Source organism: Vipera ursinii (assembly GCF_947247035.1).
Source record: "Vipera ursinii genome assembly, chromosome: 2".
In the NCBI taxonomy this organism is placed as follows: Eukaryota; Metazoa; Chordata; class Lepidosauria; order Squamata; family Viperidae; genus Vipera; species Vipera ursinii.
Window position 1 is genome coordinate 152,383,955 of NC_139513.1, and position 23,060 is coordinate 152,407,014.

Sequence of the window (23,060 nt, forward strand, 5' to 3'; positions counted from 1 at the left end):
GGCAATAGAAATCCCGTGAGACTGGATAGTCCCTGCTTTTCCACCCAACCTGCCTCAGCTGGACTTTATGGTAAGGATAAGGTGAAAAGAGACACAAGACCAGTGGTGGGATTCAGCCGGTTCGCACCACTTCGGCAGAACCGGTAGCTAATTTTTTGTCGCCCAGGCCCAGAATGGACTTCCGGAAGCGGCATCCACACAGAGAACGGGTTGTTCACATATTTGAATCCCACCACTGGACAAGACTCTTGCAAAATGCTATGAGCTTGTAGAGGAAAAGAGCTACAAATTACAGAAGTGGTCTAGGCTTCCAATCTGGATACCATATCCTCTGTTTAACTGCCTCATTGCAAGTGATTTGGATAATAACGCCATTCGTATGCTGCTCCTAAAAGGCATCCAGTCAGGATAGCACAGACATGCAGTGGCGTAGCGTGGGGGGTGCAGGGGGGGCCGGCCGCACCGGGCGCAACATCTGGGGGGGCGCTCGCACTGAGCTGCTCAGGGAGCCCCAAGGGCTGCACAGAGTTGGCTTGGCTCCGCTCTCGAGCTGCTCTTTCTTGCAAAGCGAAACGAGTCCGGCAGGTGAGATGGGCGGCCACATAAACTGAATAAAATAAATAGAAGCGCCCAACTCTCCGCCCAGGCTCAGGCCAACCGCAAGTGCCCCGCAGGCGCCCCGGCAGGCTTGGCCGAGTGAAGACGGACCCGCCGGCCGGCTGGCCTAGCTTCGTGCGCATGCGTGGCTTTATTTAGCGGGGCTCACGTGCGAGCTTGAATGCAGCGGCTCTTGCAGGTTGGAGCCCCGCCCAGCCGCCCTCGAGAGGGACCCGGAAGCATCCCGCATGCGCGCGACTCTTCTTGGAAAGTCTACGCCGCTGCGGGGCGCGTCTTTTCGGCGGTGCCATGACGTCACCGGGTTAGGGGGCGCAAATTGCCCCGGGTGCTGACAACCCACGCTACGCCACTGCAGACATGCTACCCGTGTCATAGAAATATATGCATGATATTTCTAAACATTTCAGACAAAAATCTCTTCAACAACGTAACACCTCTTCTTTCTTACAAGATGCAATTATTTTCAAAATGCACCTGCCACATTGAACTGTGGGCAAACTGACTTTATTGTGGGGATATGTGTGAATCCCCAGCTGTTGCCTGCAAAATAGCAGGTGTTTATGTTAGCTGTCTTTCTTTTCTTCTTTCAAGATTCTCACCTTCACCCTAGAATGACTGCCAGGGGAGAGGGCCTGTTCATGTGAACGTTTAGCCTGCTTTGGACGAAGAGTTTCCAAGAAAAGATCACTATTCTGCTTGACAGAATGACATTTGCTGAATCCCTGGAATGGGGAATACAGGTAGAGCTTGATTTATAACCAGTGACCATTCCAGGTTACAACAGCACTGGAAAAAAGTGATTATGACTATTTTTCACACCTACAACCACTGCACCATCCCCACGGTCATATGATCAAATGCGGACGCTTGCCCACTGGCATCTGTTTACTACAAGTTGCAGTGTGATCACCTTTTTGTGACCTTCTGACAAGCAAAGTCAATGGGGGAAACCAAATTCATTTAACAACCGTGTTATTAACATAACAACTGCAATGATTCACTTAGCAACTGTGGCAAGAAAGCTTGGGAAATGGGGCAAAACTCACTTAACAACTGTCTCGCTTAGCAATGTAAAGGTTGGGCTCAGTCAAGGTCGTAGTGATTTGTCTAGTTTAACTCTGTAGTATAACTGTGCTAATCCTTCTTTGGATTAATTAGTATATTAACATTATCCTCCCTCCCCTGGCCAGGCATTGTACCGTCATAACTACAGAGGTGGTTTAGACCAGGGGTCCCCAACCCCCAATCCGTGGACCGGTACCAGGCCACGGCAGGCCAGCAACCAGGCCGCACAAACAAGCAAAGCCCCATCCGTGGAATGTAGGGAACACACAAAACCACGCCCTCTCCGGTCCACGGAAAAATCTTTCTCCACAGAACCGGTTCCTGGTGCCCAAAAGGTTGGGGACCTCTGGTTTAGATTGTCTGTTTCAGATATATAGGAGAAAAATCCATTCTTTAACTGGGATGTTCTCAAAAGAAAGAGAGCAACTGATTTGGGGTGGCTCAGGGATAGCTGATAAGTTGTGACAATTAGGCTCTTGAATTAGGGTGAGGCGGGTGGACAAAATCCATTTCCCTCAATTTCTCATTCAACCCTGGACTTTTATTGAATGTTTTTGACCCAGCCTATAAGATTTACAAAGTTATTGCTGGGGTAAAATTGGAGTATACTACAGTATGTATACCAGCTTGATCCAGGATATGAAAAAAATATTCAGAACAATATGAAAAATGTCCAGAAAGCAGAAACGAACAACAGCCCAACTTCCTTTTCAACTTTATCTATCCTCTCATTTTGGTGGGACAGTTTAGGAGAACTAAAAAAGACAAGGGCTGTACCCATATCATTTTCAGATCATAATAAAACTATAAAAGTGAAAGAACGTTTCAAGATAAATACCTTTTCTTGGGCTCGACTGAACTGCTTTTGAACCCGCTTAGCAAACAGGCCGGCACCTCCTGTCTTGCCTTCTGCCATGGCTGTGACTTGCTGTGTGCAACTTCTGTTTTCAGCATCAGCTTTATTTGTGGTTTTTGTTTTTTTTTTCTTTAAGGAAGGAAGTTAAGACGTGTTAGTGATCACTAGGCTGGGCTCTGCCTCTCCATTGGTTTGAGACCTATTTGCTTCCTCTGCTGGGTTCTGGGCAAGCGAAGTTTCCCTCACATATAATGTAAGTTGGAAAGTTGTTCTTGTAATGTATTGGGATTTTTACTTGTACTGATTCACGTGTCTGTTTGAATGCTGCTTAAAGTTTGCTCAATGGTGTGTCTGTGTAACGGTCACTGACTAAGCCATACTTGTTGTCTCCAAGAAGATCACTGGTTGATTTGGGGCGGGAATGGGTTCCTTTAAAGTAAACCTATTGGCCGCTGCCTAGTGGCCAACCATATAAGTAGCTGCGCAGCAGCCACTGTTTCAGTTTTGTTCTGCTTGACTTCAATAAAGCATGTTTCTGTTTGGAACCTTCCATCTTGCTTATTACCTGCAAAGATCCATCTACACAACAGTTCTTGTACGTGTCAGGCCAGAAAAATCCTAATTAAGGTCAATACCCAACACTAGGTAAATAGAAAACAAAAGGTGCAATTAGGTATATTGAACCCACGTGCAAACAAATTCATGGATTTCATAACATCATTATAAAAAACTAAATGATGACTGTTGTGTGGTGAGTTCATTGCACAGGAATGAAGACGAGGCGAGTGAGTTCAGCAATGAACATGTTTATTTGCTTGCAGGATCTGAACTGAGGAACTGAACTGCAGCCTGCAGCAATTTATAGCCTGGCCCTTAGGCGGCAACCATTAGGGTTAAAGCAAACCATTGCCACCTAGGGGCAGCCAATAGCAGCCCTGGAGATGGGGTGTCTGAGTTGCTGGGAGCTGTTAGCTAGCTCCAGCTTACCACATGGTGTTACAATTAAGCCCAATACATAACAATGACTGTTGTCTCATCTTGGGCCTTATCCAGTGGTGGGATTCAAATACTGCATGTGAGCAACTGGTTCTCTGTGTCGATGCCACTTCTGGAAGTCCATTCTGGGCCTGGGCAACAAAAAATTGGCTACCAGTTCTGCCGAAGGAGTGTGAACTGGCTGAATCCCACCACTGGCCTTATCTGTTGTTGTATGTTGTGCTGCCTGGCTATTTAAATAGCACATATCCTCATCTTCTAGAATGGCCTAGAATTTTTTATTTTTATGATAATCCTCGGATGTGAAGCCATCGACTCCATGGATATAATCAACTGTAGTCACAGTTGGCTATAAGACAGGCAAGGGTTAATGCTCTCTGGCAACTGATCTCTTCTTCAGTAATTACAGCTAAACTCATGCTAGGTTTTGATTTCTTATTTAATGTATTTTATTCCTTCTAAGAATGGACTTAAATCAAAGTCAGTTCGTCCCCATTTGTTTGTGTAAGAGCGATCACAGATCTTACAAATCTTCCTGAACAGATTTTTGTAATTTCCCATCTTTTGTTTAGATATCTCGTTGCTTGCCACTCTTACTTGTGCAGCATGAAAATTAATCGTGATGTCTTTCTTTAAAAAATAGTGCCATTATTTGTTGATTTTTTTTAAAAAAAAAGTATTTCCATCTTGCTAATCCTATAGAGTCCTACAGTTTTGGTCGTTAGTGGGCTACTTTCTTCAATATTTTGACTCACAATAGGACTCTGTATGTCTTGAAAATAATTGGAAAGAAAGCTTTAGATCTTTTGCAAGCACAGCTTCTCTCTACTATTCATTCAAGCAAATTTGCACAGGACGGAGGGGAAAGCTTTGGTCAAAGCCAGATTTAAAGTGTGTGTGTGGGGAGGATTTGATTATAGAGTTGAATTAACTTTGGCGAATGGAATTCTTAAAACCACAGCACCATTTGTTTTTCCCACCTCACTTGGAAGCCTGCAAAAGTGTGGCTGTCTGAATGAATTGCATAGAAATGGTGCACTTGCAAAAAGCCCTAAACACTTCTCTTTAAATTATTTTTGAAGCATGCACAATTCTTACTGTGTGATCTATAGAGGGAAGTGTATAAATGGAAAATGTCAGAGGTGAGATTCATTTTCTAGCCTATTCTAAAGATGACGGAGTTTCAATATTGTTTTAGATTGTTCTGCAAATGATGGGGTTTTATATTTTACACAGGACTTCCTCTTTGGGGAACAATCAATTAATATAGAGAGCTACTGTCCCAGCTCACCTTACCACACGAGGTCACTGCTTTCCATCTCTAAATCATCCTTATTGCAAACACTAACATTAAGTGATGATTGGCTTTTGGGTGTTTTTTTTTTTGGATATCTAGTAGCCTTAGAATATCAATGCTAGATAAATCTTAAAATATCTAGTAATTATTCTGTTCTAACAGAACCTCTTCAGCTGCTATACTTACAGAAGCAAAAGATATAACATGCTTTGCTTTGTCATTACAACAGGTAGCAACATATCAGCTATCAGATTGTGCAGGAAAAATTCAGACAAGTAAGAGTTTTCTGTATCACTTTGTTGCCCTCCAGATGTTTACAGCACAGACCTGGGAGCCTAGAGGTTGTGTGTGTGTGTGTGTATATATATGTGTATATGTGTATTCTGACAAAACGTGATCCACTGGAGAAGGAAATGGCAACCCACTCCAGTATCTTTGCCATGAAAACCCTATGGACAGTACCAAAAGGCAAAATGATATGATGCTGGAAGATGAACCCCTCAGGTCGGAAGGCGTCCAATATGCTACTGGGGAAGAGCAGAGGGCTAGTACTAGTAGTGCCAGAAAGAATGAAGCGACTGGGCCAAAGCCGAAAGGACGCTCAGCTGTGGATATGTCTGGTGGTGAAAGGAAAGTCCGATGCTGTAAAGATTTTTTCTCCATAGGAACCTGGAATGTAAGATCCATGAATCAAGGAAAGCTAGACGTGGTCAAATAAGAGATGACAAGAATTCCAATGTTTGTTACAATTTTTTTTTGATGTGGTTGGAAAGAGGCTGTTTGGCGCCGGAGACCACTGCCACGAGGAACACAGCTCTGGGTCGGGGTTCGGAGCAGCTCCGGGTGGGGGCTCAGAACAGGCCGCGGCGTGGCAACTGCGGGGAGGGGAATCCCCACGGCGGCTGTGGGGAGGGGAATCCCTGTGGCATGTGGCTCCAAGCCGCAGGGGCGGGGGTGCAAAGGACGGGCGGCGACGCCGTAGCAAGACACCAGCATCGCTCCCAGTGACAGCACCTTTGAGTTCCGGCACCTTTTTTTTGTGAAAAAAGCACTGCTTATAACTGAGACTGGAATTACAGTTGTAAGTTGTTGCAGTTGTAAGTGGAGGCATCACATGACCAGACCTGACTTTTTAAATATTATTTGTAGCGGTTGTTAAGTGAATGCTGTGGTCATTAAGCAAATCCATTTTCTCGAATGGTTTTTTTTTCCTGGAAACTAGAAGTAAAGGCTAGAAGCCAACAAAAAAAGCCACAAATTGTGATCATACAGTCTTAGGATACCGAAAATGGCTGTAGAAGTGAGCTGGTTGCCAAACATCAAAAATGCAATCATGTGACTGTAGGGGATGTGTATATCTGTTGTAACTTTGAAAATAGGTCATAAGTAGCTCTGGGAGGTTTGTTGTAACTTCAAATGATCATTAAACAATGGTCGTAAAACAAGGACTACCTGTAAGGAAACTAAAGACTTACAAACAACAACAAAAACATTTTTAAATAAAATCAGCAACAATAAAAGCAACCATCCAAAAATACATACAATAAAATAATTTTTAAAACAATTAGAAAACAACAAATGAGACCTGCTTTTGGAACAGTTGTTGCAAATGTAGAAGCATGTTTTCAGCAGCAAGACATCATTCCGCCAGGGTCTCTCTTGCAAGAACCATGGGTGGAAGGGACTATCATGAAGAAGGCCTTTCTCTTAATCTCTACAACTAACTTATGGGACCTCCCCCTACTGATCATATTGCTTGAATTGTTCTGTACAGTCAGCCTCTTAAATCCTGGTGCTAAACCAGATTATAGCTTGATTTACGATAGCAAGAGTTTGAAATACACCTGGTAGATACCCTCAGGGGGGTTTCTCCCTCCTGGGTTCGACCCGCTGCCCTTTTCTACACTCCCCTTAATGACGGGCCCAATTGTTGGGACCCCGAGTGGTGGCTGGGCTTGGATAGGGGCCTCAAGCGGAGATGTATTAAGAGGCCTCTGATTCACTTTTTAGCCGGTTATTTTAATAGGTTATGGAGGGTGAGGGAGGGGAGGGAATTATTAACCGGCACTCAGTCCAGGCCGGTTTGGGGTCCCGGCAGGACGAGGTTTGGGTCAGAGGCGGCTGGTTCTGGATGTGTTGGGGTGGGGCCTCAAATCCCTACGATGATAGGGAATGGCAGCAGGTGTGTGCACGGAGGGCCGTATCGACATCCGGGATAGCGCCCCCGCTGCTTGCGAGCGGTGACGCGCTCCGACCTTCCGGTTAGCACCCTTTTGCCCGGGGGTGAGGGTGATCAGGCCCCTGAGCTTAGGCTGGTGTATTTTAATGCCAGATCCGTTGTTAATACGGCTCCCCTCGTTTGTGACTTGATCGAGGAGGAACGCGCGGATCTGGCATGTATTACGGAAACCTGGTTGGGCTCGGAGGGAGGGGTCCCTCTGACCGAGTTATGCCCCCCAGGTTTCCATGTGCTACACCAGCCATGGGCTCTGGTTAGGGGCGGTGGGGTGGCAGTGGTTATCAGGGAGACTTTATGTCCGCGGGAGACCACCATTGTCCAGATTGGCGGGAGTGAGTCCCTCCTCCTGAGATGTGGTTCTCGGGTTCAGATGAGCTTGTTGCTTACATACCTGGCACCCAGCTGTGTGGCAACACCTCTGCCCGAGCTGCTCGACACCCTCTCAGGGTTGGTGGTGGAGTTCCCCAGGCTTATAGTGCTGGGTGACCTGCCTTCCCTGGGAGGGTCATCGGAGTTAGCCTGGGAGTTCATGGCTTCCATGATGGCCATGGACCTGACCCAGGTAATTCAAGGCCCGACTCATGTGGGGGGGTCACACTCTCGACTTGGTGTTCCTATCTGGACAGTGGTTGGATGATTTAGGAGGGGGTTTACCGGACATTATTCCCCTGTCATGGTCTGACCATCATCTCCTGCGGCTGGTCTTCCATTATGCCACCCCCCGCCACTGGGCGGCGGAACCAACTAAATGGTTCCGCCCCAGGCACCTAATGGACCCTGAACGGTTCCAGATGGCGCTTGGGTCTATACCTATCGCCCTCACTCACAGCCCAGTTGATGCCCTGGTGGATGCCTGGGAAAAGGTGACCACTGAGGCACTCAACTGTGTCGTACCCTTGCGACCTCTGACCCGGCGCAGATCCCGTTGGGCTCCATGGTTTTCTGCAGAGCTCCGGGAAATGAAGCGTCGGAGACGGGGTCTAGAGAGCGGTTGGAGGTCCAGCCGTTCCGAATCTGTCCGATTGCAGCTAAGAACCTTTATAAGGTCTTATCTTGCTGCAATGAGGACGGCGAGGGCTAATTACTTCGCCACCCTCATCGCGTCCGCAGATAATCACCCGGCCGCCCTGTTTAGGGTGACTCGCTCCCTTCTTAACCAGGAGGTGAGGGAGGATCCCTTACAGGGACTGGCCGAGTTTAGTCATCATCCGACGGACAAAATCGCTCAGATCCGGGCCGGCTTGGACTCTGACTGGGCGGAGTCTGACGTGGAGGAATCAGACGGTCTTGAGCATGTTATCTGGACTGAGTTCGATCCTGTTTCCCCTGATGATGTGGACAGGGTCATGGGAAGGCTGAGCTCCACCACCTGTTTATTGGATCTGTGCCCCTCCTGGCTGGTTTATGCGGCTCGGGAGGGGACACGAGGCTGGTTCCAGGCAGTAATAACTGCTTCTTTGAAGGAGGGTGTCTTTCCCACCACCTTGAAGGAGGCGGTGGTGAGACCCTTCCTCAAAAAGCCTGTCCTGGACCCAGCTGTTTTAAATAATTATCGTCCAGTCTCCAACCTTCACTTTCTAGCAAAGGTTGTTGAGAGTGTGGTGGCGCATCAGCTTCCTCTGTTCCTGGAGGAAACTGATTATCTCGACCCGTACCAATCGGGTTTCAGGCCCGGGCACAGCACGGAGACGGCATTGGTCGCGCTGGTGAATGATCTCTGGCGGGCTTGGGACAGGGGTTGCTCCTCTGTCCTAGTCCTATTAGATCTCTCAGCGGCTTTTGATACCATCGACCATGGTATCCTTTTGCAGCGTCTCAGGGGGTTGGGAGTGGGAGGCACCATTTTACGGTGGTTCTCCTATCTCCTGGGCTGCTCGCAGTCGGTGTTGACTGGAGGGCAGAGATCCACCCCGAGGCCTCTCGTTTGTGGAGTTCCTCAGGGGTCGGTTCTCTCTCCCCTCCTGTTCAACATCTACATGAAGCTGCTGGGTGAGATCATTTGTGGTTTCGGGGTGGGGTATCATCAGTACGCGTACCCAACTGTTTTTCTCCACCCTGAACCAACCCAGCGATGCCCTCGCCGTGATGTCCCATTGCCTGGAGGCGGTCCAGGTCCAGGCGGACAGGCTTTGTCTCAATCCTGCCAAGACTGAGTGGCTGTGCATATCGGCATCTTGGGTTAACCAGACTATTCCACCTTTAACGATGGGGGGGGTGAGGTGTTACCCTCCGTTGATAGGGCTCGCAACTTGGGCGTCCTCCTGGATTCACGACTCAATTTTGAAGACCATATAGGAGCCGTGACCAGGGGGGCTTTTGCCCAGGTTCGCCTGGTGCGCCAGTTGCGACCCTATCTGGACCGAGATGCCCTACGCACAGTCACTCATGTGCTCGTGACCTCCCATCTAGACTACTGCAACGCTCTCTACATGGGGCTGCCCTTGAGGACCACTCGGAGGCTTCAGCTGGTGCAGAATGCGGCCGTGCGAGTTGTGATGGGGGTTTCCCGATACTCCCATGTAACACCTCTACTCCGCGAGCTGCATTGGCTTCTGGTTGCCCTCCGGGTGAGATTCAAGGTGCTGGTGATGACCTATAAAGCCCTGAATGGCTTGGGTCCAGGATATCTGAGGGAACACCTGCTGCCAGCATCAAGTTCCCTTTGTCCAGTGCACTCCCACAGGGAGGGTCTTCTCAGGGTGCCGCCGATAAAAGACTGTCGGCAGATAACACCCAGGGGAAGGGCCTTCTCTGTGGGTGCACCTGCCCTCTGGAATCAGCTGCCCATGGAGCTTAGGACTGCCCCCGACCTTCGCACATTTCGCTGGGACCTGAAGACCTGGCTTTTTGAGCTCTCCGGCCCAGGCTGAGAATTTTTAACTGGGGTTTTTTAATTTTAGGGATAATTTAATCTTTTTAAATTTGTTTTTAACTTTTGTACTGGTTGTTTTAAATACCCTGTAAACCGCCCTGAGTCCTTCGGGAAAGGGCGGTATATAAATCTAATAAAATAAATAAATAGATCACAGGCAAGAAAGGCAATTTTTTTCAGAACCAGTGTCGTGCAGCATAATTTAACAATTGGACAACTGTATTCTTCAGCAGCATGAGCTTCCGTGATCTTTTCAAGGATACACAGAGAAAGTTTATTAATGCAGCTCACACAGACCTTGAACAGCAGGAGAGAAAGAAGAGTATCCTTTAGGATTCCACAGCGCAGACGCCACAGGGCTGAGCATAAATTCCCCGCTGCAAGTTTGTCACAGAAGGCTTCCAGTTCCCAAGCCATTCCAGTAATGTCCTATGATCACCAGTGGAAAAGGCCAATGAAATAGATACCCAAGAGAATCTTCACGGTAGTATTTCTTTTGCCTCCTTCTTGTTAAAGGTCATCAGTCAGGCCTGAAGCAAGCCTGAACTAAGTTTAGAGAATTAGCTTCTTCCAAGCATGCTTCTTGTATGATGGCTACCCTCACCACTCACCCGATCATCTACAGTTGTCTAAAATCTTAGGATCCGTTCAGAAGATACTCGCCATTGCTCCTGTCAACCAATGGACATAATTTTCTCACCTACAGAAGTACTGTCTACTCCAGTGAGAACATTCTTGCTAGAATTTAACCTAAGAAAAAAACAACTGACAGTTTTACAATGAGCACAAACACTAACACAAACCAATAAAAAATAAAGGCAGGAAAGAGAGAAAAGGGAAAAAAAAGAAAAAAGTCAAAAGTTCAGAAAGAAAGAATAAAAAGTAGAAAGAACAAGTTTCTGGTTTTCTTTGCCTTAAACGTAAGTACAATTACAAATTTATCTCTTATATGATGATTACAAAAGAAAACTCACTATTTTCTATTATACAGTTTTTTCTGCTTATTAAAATCACAAATCATAAGTGCATTATTTTCCATTTTATGCAAAAGTGTGTAAGGGATTTCAAGTCAACCATAACTGTAGATTTTTTTTATCTAATAAAAAAAATGTTAATTTAGCTCTTTCTGCAAGTTCCATCGTTTTCACCAACCATTCCTCTATTGTGGGGTTTGTGCTAAAATATAACATTGCTAATGGACAAAAGTGTAGAGAACTGGTAGCTGGTTTAATTCCCCAAGTGACTTATCTACTTCTTTAGGTTGCAGTTAGATAGCTTATCCTTCAAACTTGAGAAAGAACCACCTTTTGCAAATTCATTTCCAAGAACTATCCAAAACACCACCTTTTGGATAACATTTTGATAGTTCTTTTCCCCCCAGCATGTAATTATCTCACATCCAGGGGGCTTTATCAGTGCTTCTCCAATTCACAGTGTTTCTCCTTGAGAAATTTGATAAAATGAATAAGTTCTGTAATCCACGACAATGAGAGAAGTTACTTGCAGAACTGCTGATTCTAAATCAACTGTTCAACATATATATATATATAAACCATGATTCAGTTTCTCCAAAGAATAATGCCTTTCCATGTTCCCTTCCTTCTTTCTGAAATGGAATAAGGGGTGCAAAATGATATAACAGTCCTAGATTCATCATAAGGAATGCAAAATATAAGATAAAGACTGCTTGCATTGTGCTCAAAGATTTGCAGATACCTGTTTATTGTTATTAATATTAATTGCAATTCTTTTTTAAAACAAGTGTATTCACTGCTTAGCCCTCAAAGGCCCCTCCAGGACTATTCAAACAATTTATTTATTTGTTCATATCCCACCTTTAATATTTTTACAAATAACTCAAGGGAGTGAGCATATCCAACACATCGTCTTCCTCCTATTTTTCCCAGAACAACAACCCTGTGACTGACAGGGTTGGACTGACAGAATGTGACTGGCCCCAAGTCACGCAGGAATTTGAGTTATCAAAGCAAGGATGAACAAAACAGTTTTTCTAATGTGACTTTGGATGCATTTCAGAATAGAGAAAGAAGAATTATATTTAGTCTTAAGAAATACTGTAAACATGGAATGAAGAAACATTATATATTATATACAAGCACTAATATTGCCAGATTGAAATTTTGCAAAATGTTGAAAATCAAATGCATATTGGGTATCTTAATAACAGATTTTAAAAACACCTTTGCTTTCTTTATATATGTTTATAATCCCAAACCAGCATGGATAAAATGAGAATTGCAATTCAAAGCAACATCATCTTCAAGAGCACTGGGTTGGGGAAGCGATACAGAATATAGCCTGAATAAATTCAGCCCCCCAACAGAAACTATACCTGTAAACAGAAAATATGCTGGGAAGTGTTTTCAATGGATGCCATCTAATCGTTACATTATATTGAATAGGATGAAAATTTTAATTGGGCCTCCTCTCTTTATGATAGGCACAACCAGTCACACGTAAACATCTGTCTTGTGCATGATCGGACCTTATTACTTCCACACTGATTTAATTAATAAAATTTATCTCCTGCCAAATTAAAGCAAAAGGTCAAAGAAGGCATCAGGGGAAGGCACAGCAGAACGAAGTAGCTTATCAGTGGCCCACAGATACAGCTTTCCCACCACCAAGCTTCTTTTTCCACCTGATTTTACCATTTTTACATATATTTTCCATTATTTCAATTTAAAAATGTGCCCTCTGCCTTATCTTCATTTCCAAGCATGCGTTTGAACCACACATGAGCCCTGACGGCTTTTTGCAAAAAAGTGAAAATGGGAACAATTGCAGTCCAGTGCTTTCTTTAGAAAGGGCGCCATTTTCTCAGAAGACCGAAAACCAATAGGAAACCAGGGTGATAAAGTGACTTTTGGGGTTCAGGGTGTAAGGTCGCCAATTTGCCTTTCACCAAAGAATGGTTTGTGACTTGTTAAGTTACCAGAAAACCTACATAGGTGCTTCTATGGAGTCCCAGGGGTCAAGAATGATTTGAAGGTATCTATAACTTTTCATGTCCAACTTGACAGCTGGTAGAGGTCTGTAGTCCAGGCCCTGCATTCCTCCTCTGCACCAGGGCAATCTGGCAATTGGGGATGGCGGTGGTAATAGTAGTGGTGGTGAAGATAGTCCAGTGGTCTTCTAGAACAGGGGTCCCCAACCCCCAGTCCGTGGACCAGTACCAGTCCATGGCATGCCAGCAACCAGTCTGCACAAACAAACAAAGCCCCATCCACAAGATGCAGGCAGCTCACAAAACCACACCCCCTCCAGTCCATGAAAAAGCCACTTTCCATGGTCCCCGGTGCCCAAAAGGTTGGGGACCTCTGTTCTAGAAAGCTATTTTCTAGTTTGTGTTGTTTAGGATGTGGTGTTCCAGATGAAATAGGTTTGATAGTCTACATCTGGGATGTTAAAATTAATTGTGTCCATTTTTGGAAAATTATCTTCCAGAAAACAACTAGACAACCTCTGGCTCAACCCGATTGGCATGGTCTGGGGAGAAACAACATTGCAAATTGTTCATGTTCTGGCAGATGCAAGTTTTGCACATGCCTAGCAGTTGGTTCATAAATGTGTAAGCCATGTTCTTGGCAGTCACTTTATGAGAACATTCACAATAATCCTTTATGGCTCAAAATAGCAATAGCACTTACCGGTAGACTTATATACAGCACTCTCTAAGCGGTTTACATTTTATCGACCTCAGAAGGATGGAAGGAGTTAACTTTGAGCTGGTCAGGATTCAGAGAATTGAACTCCTGGCAATATGAGCAGGTTTAGCCTGCAATACTGCATTCTAACCACTGCGCCACCACGGCTCTTAATGTGGACGTTGATGGACTTCTGGGAGACGTATGGCAAAACTAAGCTGATTCTGTGCAGAGCCAATGACTGTGGCAAAGATCAAGAACCGGTGAATAAACTGATTCCTTTGAACCTCTCTGGATAAATAGAGGATAGGAGATGTCCACATGTGGTTTGGGTGGCTGATCCTTGCAAGGAGATTGCATGACAGCAGGAAATGATAGGATCAATCACCTTGCTTGTAACAATGGCAGAGCCTTTTAAAAAGCATGAGCAAACCTCACATTTGAATCATTGGAAATGGATATTAACCATCTTAAAGCTCTTGGATAACTTCAGAACAAAAAGTCTGAAAAGTCTTTATCAGATACTTTTATCAACTCTGAACAAAAGAAAATAAAGAATTTTAAGGATTTGCAATAAATAGCAAAAAACCTGTTGTGTAGCCAGTTCTTTGCAGGCATTGAGTGAGACGGAAGGTTCAAAACAGCAACATGCTTTATTGAAGGTCAGTACAGAACAGGGTGAAGAAGGAGAGTGCAAAACTTGGGTTGAAACTTAACATTAAGAAAACCAAGATCATGGCATCTGGCCCTCTCAATTCCTGGCAAATAGATGGGGAAGAAATGGAGGTAGTGACAGATTTTATTTTCCTGGGCTCCAAGATCACTGCAGATGGGGACTGTAGCCAAGAAATTAAAAGACGCTTGCTCCTGGGGAGGAAAGCCATGGCAAATCTAGACAGCACACTAAAAAGCAGAGACATCACCCTGTCAACAAAAGTGCGTATAGTCAAGGCTATGGTCTTCCCAGTTGCAATGTATGGCAGTGAAAGTTGGACCATAAGAAAGGCTGAGCGCCAAAGAATTGAGGCCTTTGAACTATGGTGCTGGAGAAGACTCCTGCGAGTCCCTTGGACTGCAAGGTGATCAAACCGGTCAGTCCTAGAGGAGATCAATCCTGACTGCTCTTTAGAAGGCCAGATCCTGAAGCTAAAACTCAAATACTTTGGCCACCTAATGAGAAGGAAGGACTCACTGGAGAAGAGCCTAATGCTGGGAAAGATCGAGGGCAATAGAAGAAGGGGACGACAGAGAATGAGGTGGCTGGATGGAGTCACTGAAGCAGTAGGGGTGAGCTTAAATGGACTCCAGAAGATGGTAGAAGACAGGAAGGCCTGGAGGAATGTTGTCCATAGGGTCGCAATGGGTCGGACACGACTTCGCAGCTAACAACAACACAGAACAGAAGCAACAAGGGAGCTGCTGTTCAGTTATTTATATGGTTGGCCAATAGGCGCCGACCAATAAGTTTGAAGCATAGGTTTCCCGCCCAAAGACCTACTTAGCCGGCTGGAGACAACCAGTCTGGGCGGCTAGCAACCCTTACAACATATGTGAACTAGCACTTAGCAACTGAATGCAACCAAAATGACATCTGTAGGGATAAAAAAAATAACATTTTACCAACAAAATTAATCTAATATAGTTAAAAAGGATAGTGACTAGATTTATTCCCCTGAACCTCACCCAGTGAAGGCACTCAGCCTACGAGAGTGACCTAGCTCTAGAACAAGTTTCCTTGTTCTTATTTTGTAGATCATCTCTTGTTTTAGAAATGGGTGGACATGCCCTAAATTATACAGGGGCTATGAGAGGAGATGGCAACTTGCAATTCTTGCTGTACTAACATGACTTAATGTACAGAATATAGTCTTATTTTCTTCCAACCCTCAATTTATGGTTGATATCCATGAATCAAACTTTTATTTATGGGCCTAAAATCATTACTGATCTGTTGTGACTTTTTGGTACAATGATTTATGTTATTTATTTATTTTATCATGGATGTTTTATTTGTCTGTAATGAGGTAAACACCAGGTTTGGGCATATGCAATTAAATGAATGAATAAGGAAATAAATCATTATAATTGTTTTCCCACCCACATTAATTGCTGCTTCTTTTTGCTGGTACTCCAAATCATTTAAGGAAAAGACTTGGTGAAAATAAATAATTGTGTCAAACTTTCACTAAAACACACACACACACACACACACACACACACACACACACAGACCAGTATGTGAAACTGGATCTCCTTTACCAATCTATGGCATAATAATAATAATAATAATAATAATAATAATAATAATAATAATAATAATAATAATAATAATAATAATAATAATAATAAACAACCTTTATTGTCAAAGTACAACATGTGTACATTGAGATTAGCTGAGCCTCCCCCCGTGCTCTCTCCCCCCAACACACAGTGACAACAAACCCTCCATCCCACCACACTATGTGAACCAACTACACCACACACCGGCCTCCCAAGTCAATTCTGCATAAGATTATGTCCCATTTAAAAGCCTAACAGCCCAAGGATAAAAGCTATTTTTCAGCCTGTTGGTACGGCTGGCTATATTCCTATATCTCCTACCGGATGGTAGGAGAGTAAAGAGATACCGTCCAGGGTGTGAGTCATCCCTGAGAATCTTCCTCACTCTTCCAAGGCAACGAGCCCTGGCGATGTCATCCAGTGGTGTCAGGGAAATTTAAAGGAGGAAACTCTCTCTACACAGTTCTCTCCGATGTGAAGTGGGGCAGGTTCCTCTTTTTTTCTCCAGAAGTCTAACACCATCTCTTTCGTCTTGCTGATGTTTAGGTGCAAGTTGTTGTTACTACACCATATGGATAGTTTTTGTACCTCCGCCCTATATGCTGTCTCATCCCCACCTGTAATAAGACCCACCACAGTTGTATCATCTGCGAACTTGATTATCGCAGTGGATGGGTCAGATGATACACAATCATAAGTGTATAAAGAGTACAGGTAGTACACAGCCCTAAGCACACAGCCCTGTGGCGTGCCGGTGCAAATCTTCAGGGGGGTGGACAAAGCAGACCCGACCCTCACTGTTTGTAACCGATCCCTAAGAAAGTCTTGAATCCAATCGCAGATGGCGGGGGAGAATTTCAAGTCAGTCAGCTTCTCGATGAGAATGCTCGGCAAAATGGTGTTGAAAGCCGAGCTGTAGTCAACAAAAAGCATCCTGACGTAACTTCCAGGCTTCTCAAGATGACTTGCTACAGAGTGTAAAGCAGTAGCTATGGCATCGTCTGTCGACCTATTTCCCCTGTAGGCAAATTGATGTTTATCAAAGTCCAGTGGGAGGCATGTCCTAAGATGTTGGAGAACCAATCTTTCGAAGCATTTCATGACTACAGACGTTAATGCAATAGGTCTGTAGTCATTCAGGCACTCAACTGCAGTTTTCTTGGGGACTGGGACAATGGTAGCTGCTTTCAAGCACGATGGTACACATGCCGTTTGCAAGGAGATGTTAAAAATCCTTGTCAGGACCCCTGCTAATTGATCGGCACAATTCCTGACCACTATCCTCAGCACCCCATCTGGGCCTGCGGCTTTGCTGGGATTCACAGCCTTCAATACAGCTCTCACTTGGTGTTCACACAGGGTGAGTGGCTGAGAGTCAGAAGGCCGGCCAGCAAAGGCTACGGGGTCTGGTATTTTAACCTTGTAGCGGGCAAAGAAGATATTCAGCTCCTCAGCCAACGAGGCATCGGTGTTTGCCATGCTCCTCGTGCTGCCCTTATAGTTGGTTAAGTGCTGCAGTCCCTGCCATACTTGCCTCGGATCGTTGTTCGCTAAATGGTTCTCCACCTTTTGTTTGTACTGTTGTTTTGGCATCCTAATGCCTCTTCTGAGATTTGCCCTGGCCTCTCTGTATCTGTCCCTGTCCCCTGCCTTAAAGGCAGAATCCCGGGCTCTCAGGAGTGTTCGTATGTCTGCAGTCATCCAGGGTTTACAGTTCCCGTAAACTCTAATGTACTTATCCGTTGTTACACTATCTGTGAATGTTCTAATATAAGAGAGTACGGCATCTGTATATGAATTTAGATCTTGTTCTTCAAATACACTCCAGTCAGTGGTTTCAAAGCAGTCCTGCAACTGACTGAGAGCACCCACTGGCCAGGTTCTGACCCTTTTTGTGACTGCCTGAGTCCTTTTCCTGAGAGGAACATACTTTGGGCACAACAGGAGTGAAAGATGGTCAGATGTACCCAGGTGGGGAAGAGGGAAAGCTCTGTATGCCTGTTTTTTTTTAATTGAAAAGTTTTAAAATACAGTTTTCCTTTAAAAAACCCCCCTTCCCCCTCCCTGCTCCCCCCCTACCTCCCCCCAACCGCCCTCCCTCCTCCCCTCCCTCCACCCCCCCCTCCACCCCCCGACTTCCCAGAGCTAAATACAAGGTATATATATATATATAAAGGCAATCATAAACAACCATATACTAACAACTATAAATTCTAAAATCCATCACTCTCTAGCTTATATAGGATAAGACACACCTTAACAATATTAAATATATATAAGAAACTAGAATAAAAAAAGAAAAAAAAACGAAAGAAGACTTATTCGAATGCTACATAAAACTTCTTAACCCTATACTTGTTCTGTATAAACTCAATCCATTTTCTCCATTCCATAATATAACGTTCTTGCGAATGATCTTTCAAATAGGCCGAAATCTTCGCCATCTCTGCCAGGTCGGAAACCTTTAAAGTCCACTCTTCTATGGTCGGCAGTTCCTCTTTCTTCCAATATTGGCCTATCAAAAGTCTTGCCGCCGTAATTAAGTTCAACATCAGCTTGGTGTCCACAACTGTAGCGTCTGCAATTATTCCCAACAAAAAAAGTTGCGGACAAAACTTTATCCTCTGTTTAAAAATCTTCTGCATATTCCACCAGACTTTTATCCAAAAAGCCTTAACCTTCTTACATGTCCACCATATGTGAAAATATGTTGCATCTTCATCACCACACCTCCAACATTTAGGCTGATAATTCGGATACATACTTGCAAGCTTTTTAGGATCTAGATGCCATCTATAAAACATTTTGTAAAAGTTCTCTCTTAGATTTTGAGCTTGAGTAAATTTTACGTTCCTCACCCAAATCTTTTCCCACGTGTCCATTGTAATAACTTCCTGGATGTTTTGGGCCCATTTAATCATACAATCCTTAACAAGCTCTGTTTCCGAGTCAATCTCTATCAATGCAAGATATATCCGTTTAATATGTGCTGGTCCCTGATTTCTAATCTGCTTTATCAAATTTTCATCAGTCATTGTAAATCCATTTTTCTGGTCTTCTTTCCACCTGGCCTGTAATTGAATATATTGAAACCAAGTTTGAACAACCTTCTCTTCTCGCAAGAGGCTATATGATTTCAAACACCAAACATTCCTTTCCAAGCTTAAAATTTCCTTGTACGTAGTCACATCATGTTTGAAACCAGCATGTATATTTTCTATTGCGTGTTTTGGAATTGCCCACAATGGTATCTTGCTGCTTAGCTTATGTCTATACTTCTTCCAGACTCTCAGCAATGCCTGTCTTAAAATATGCATCCTAAACACAGTATCTACCTTCTTATCATACAACAAATATGCATGCCAGCCAAACAACAAATCATGGCCCTCAAGATTTAATAACCTCAATTGCGTCAAATTAATCCAGTCGCTTATTCCTACTAATGCAGCAGCTTCATAATATAATTTAAAATTAGGCAATTTAAGGCCACCTCTCTCACGAGTATCCTGCATAATCTTAAGTTTAACTCGTGGCTTTTTCCCTGCCCACACAAATTTATTGATACCACGCTGCCATTCCTCCAAATTAGAATCTTTCTTAAGAATCGGTATCATTTGAAACAAAAATAAAAATTTGGGCAGGACATTCATTTTCACTGCTGCAATCCGTCCCAACAAAGACAATTGCAATTTTTGCCAACTCTCCAATTCTTTTTGAATTTCCCCCCATAGTTTTTCATAATTATTTTTATATAGCTTTGTATTAGAGGGCGACAAAATCACCCCCAGATATTTAACCCTCTTAACAATCTCAAATCCAGTTAATCCTTCTAAGAGAGCCTTCTGTGAAACTGTCATATTTCTAGCCAAAATTTTAGTTTTCTGTGTATTTACTTTAAATCCAGAAACCTTCCCATATTGTGTTATTATCTCCATCAGGTCCACAACAGAGTTCTCTGGCTGGGTCACTGTAACAACCAGATCATCTGCAAATGCTCTCAATCTATAGTCCTGATCTCCAACTTGTATCCCCTTAATTTTTTCCGAGCTCCGAATCTTAACCAATAGTATCTCTAATGTTAACACAAATAACAAGGGCGATAACGGACACCCTTGCCTTGTGCCCTTCTCAATATTACATGCTGCTGTCAGGCTATTGTTAACTATGATTCGGGCAGTTTGTTTTTGATATAATGCCCTAATCGGCTGTAAAAATTTTTCCCCAAAATCCATTTTATCTAAAACTTTCAACAAAAATTGCCAATTCAATTGATCAAAGGCCTTTTCAGCATCTAAAAAGATTAGCGCTGCAGAGATCTGGTTGTGCCTTTCCAAAAACTCTAACACATCAACTATATGTCTCACATTATTTTTCATTTGCCTACCACTAATAAACCCCGTTTGATCCCCATGAATCACCTGTTGCAGAACCCTCATCAGTCTATTAGCCAAAACCTTAGCAAATATCTTATAATCTGTATTTAAAAGCGATATCGGTCTATAATTTTTAACTTGAGTAGCATCCTGGTCTTCCTTCGGAATCAAAGAGATAAAAGCTGTTCTCCAAGACGGTGGCACCTTTCCCCCCCTCTGAATTGTCTGAAACAGTTCCTTTAACGGCTTTATCATCTCAAATTGTAGATTTTTATAATAGGCCGCAGTCAAGCCATCCGTGCCTGGCGCTTTATCCACCTTCAGTTCCTTAATTGCTGTAAGAATTTCTTCTTCTGTAATCAGTTGATTAATCCCCTCTTTTTGTACTTGCGTAAGAACTGGGATGCTAGCATTCTCCAAGTATATATCAATATCTTTTACATTAATTTCCTCTTTAGTATATAATTTCGAATAAAAATCCACAAAAGCATCCTTAATAATATTCTGTTGAAACACAACCCTTCCTTTATACTCAATCTTATCTATATTAGAGGCCCTTTGTTTTTTCCTCAGTCTATAAGCTAACCATCTGCCTGGCTTATTAGCGTTGCAAAAAGTATTGTGCCTAGCAAACCGCAGATTGGTTGCCACTTGATCTGCCATTAATTTATCAAATTGTCCTCTTAGCAGTCTAATAGCCTCCTTGACCTTCACATCCTCTGGATTCAAAATCAAAGCCTTTTCTTTTTCCTTTATTTCATTCTCCAGTTCTTTCCTTCTAATTTCCACTGCACGTCTATGTCTATTATTCATATATATCAACACCCCTCTCATATAGGCCTTGCTAGCATCCCAAACCATGTCCATAGAGGTACCCTTATTCATATTAATCTCAAAAAAGTCCTTCATCCGCTGTTTGCATTCTTCCACATTTCTCTGATTTCTAAACAAATTCTCATTTACGCGCCACGAGCGCCTGTCTCTTTTCTCCTTATCAATCTCCAACCAAACTGGACTGTGGTCAGAAATAGTTCTTGCACAAATCTTCACCTTTTTAGTTCTCAAAAAAAAATCATTAGTCAACAAAATAAAATCAATCCTCGAAAAAGATTGGTGTCTGTCAGAATAAAAAGTATAATCCTTCTCCTGCAAGTGTCTCTCACGCCAAATATCTCGCAATTCCAGGTCATCCTTCATTTCAAAAAAAGATTTAGGCAGTCTAGCATGACTTGGAATGCGCTTAAAAGCTCCAGCCTTGTCCAACTGTACATCCAAAACACCATTCCAGTCTCCCATAAAAATAAAAGATTTATAATCCAACTGGGTAAGCTTTGTGTGGAGTAAGCTAAAAAAATCAGCTTGTTGTTGGTTAGGTGCATATAATCCAACTAGAAGCGTCTTTTTACCTTCTAACAACAGCTCAATCATAACATATCTTCCATGCTTATCTGCTTCAATTAAGTCTGCTGTTAAGGCACTTTTAACATAAACAACCACTCCATTTTTCTTATTCTCTGCAGAGGCAACAAATTGCGTACCCAGTCTCGAGTTCAATAAATGCTTTTGATCCAAAACTCTAATATGCGTTTCTTGCAAACATATAACATCTATCTTAAATTGTTTTAAATATTGAAAAACTTTCTTCCTCTTCTGCGGTGAATTTAGTCCATTAACATTCCAGGTTAGAAATTTAGTTGCCATGCATATCCTCCCAAAGCTCTTGGAGCACAGCTTTGATAGGACTAACTTCTTTAGGCCGTGCTCCTCCCACAGCTTGACTATATGTACGTTGTGAAGAATCTGAAGACTTTTGCTGATCTTGTTCTTTTATTTTCTTTGCTCGTTTTAAAGCAGCACGCGTTACTCTTTGCTCTCTAGGATCATCCAGAGAAGTTGTAACTTGATCTCCTCCAGCACCACTTTCCTCTGTTTCATCCTCTTGATGTTCTCCCGATCCCTTTCCAGCTTCCAGAAGTGTTAATGGAGTTGCTTTTAAGACATTATTGTAGAAATCACGCGCTTGCTTCACAGTAATCAGCCGATACCTTTTACCTTCATGCATCACCATCAGCCCATCTGGAATCTCCCATCTGAACCTTATATCTCTTTGCTTAAGCTCATGCACGAGAAATGTATAGTCCTTCCTTCCCCTTAAAATCCTTGGAGGAATTTCTTTTAAAACCAAGACTTCTTGTTCAGCAATCACCACTTTAGCATCATAGGCAACTTGTATAACTTGATCTCTAATCTCTCTTTTTGCAAAATAAACCACCACATCTCTAGGCAACTTTCTCTGTCTGGCAATCCATGAATTCACCCGAAACACTTTATCCATAGCTGCTCTTATTTCAGATGCTGACTGTTTTAATACCACTTCAAGAGCCTCAGAAATCAGCTGCTTTAAATCTTCTTTAATATTCTCTTTTAAACCTCTGATTCTGACAGCAAACTGCATCTGGTAATATTGGGCTAGGCTTAACTCCCTTTCCACTTTGTCTCTTGCATTTTCATTCTCCCGTGCTTTTACTTCTAATATAGCATTCCTTTGAGCCAGATCATCCATTTTTTCATCTAATTCTTCCACACATCCCGCCACTTTATGCACTGAAGACAAAATGTCTACCTTCATCACGCTGAACTTCTGTTCCATCCTCTCTTCCATTCTCTCCTCCAATTTCTCCAATTTCTCCTCCATCTGTGCAAATTTATCACCCATTGATTGATTGATTGATTCCAAAAGTTTATCCAGAGCATCTCGTAAGTCCTTCGATGTCAGCACTTCAGGAGGGTGCAACG

At 43.4% G+C, this 23,060-nt stretch overlaps 2 protein-coding genes across 3 annotated transcripts in view; both read right to left on the reverse strand.

Moving 5' to 3' along the window:
- The window catches only part of BIN2 (bridging integrator 2), a 36,641-nt gene extending 33,720 nt beyond the window's left edge, over positions 1 to 2,921 (reverse strand). Inside the window, exon 1 of one of the 2 annotated variants that reach the window (XM_083352451.1) lies at positions 2,522 to 2,921. In XM_083352451.1, coding sequence (XP_083208577.1) covers positions 2,522 to 2,599 — 78 coding nt within the window. In that variant the 5' untranslated portion in view covers positions 2,600 to 2,921. The remainder of the gene's footprint in view (positions 1 to 2,521) is intronic. The other variant, XM_083352450.1, reaches the window with a different exon arrangement.
- The window catches only part of LOC310634265 (aquaporin-5-like), a 381,927-nt gene that overhangs the window by 48,428 nt on the left and 310,439 nt on the right, over positions 1 to 23,060 (reverse strand). The window lies entirely within an intron of this gene.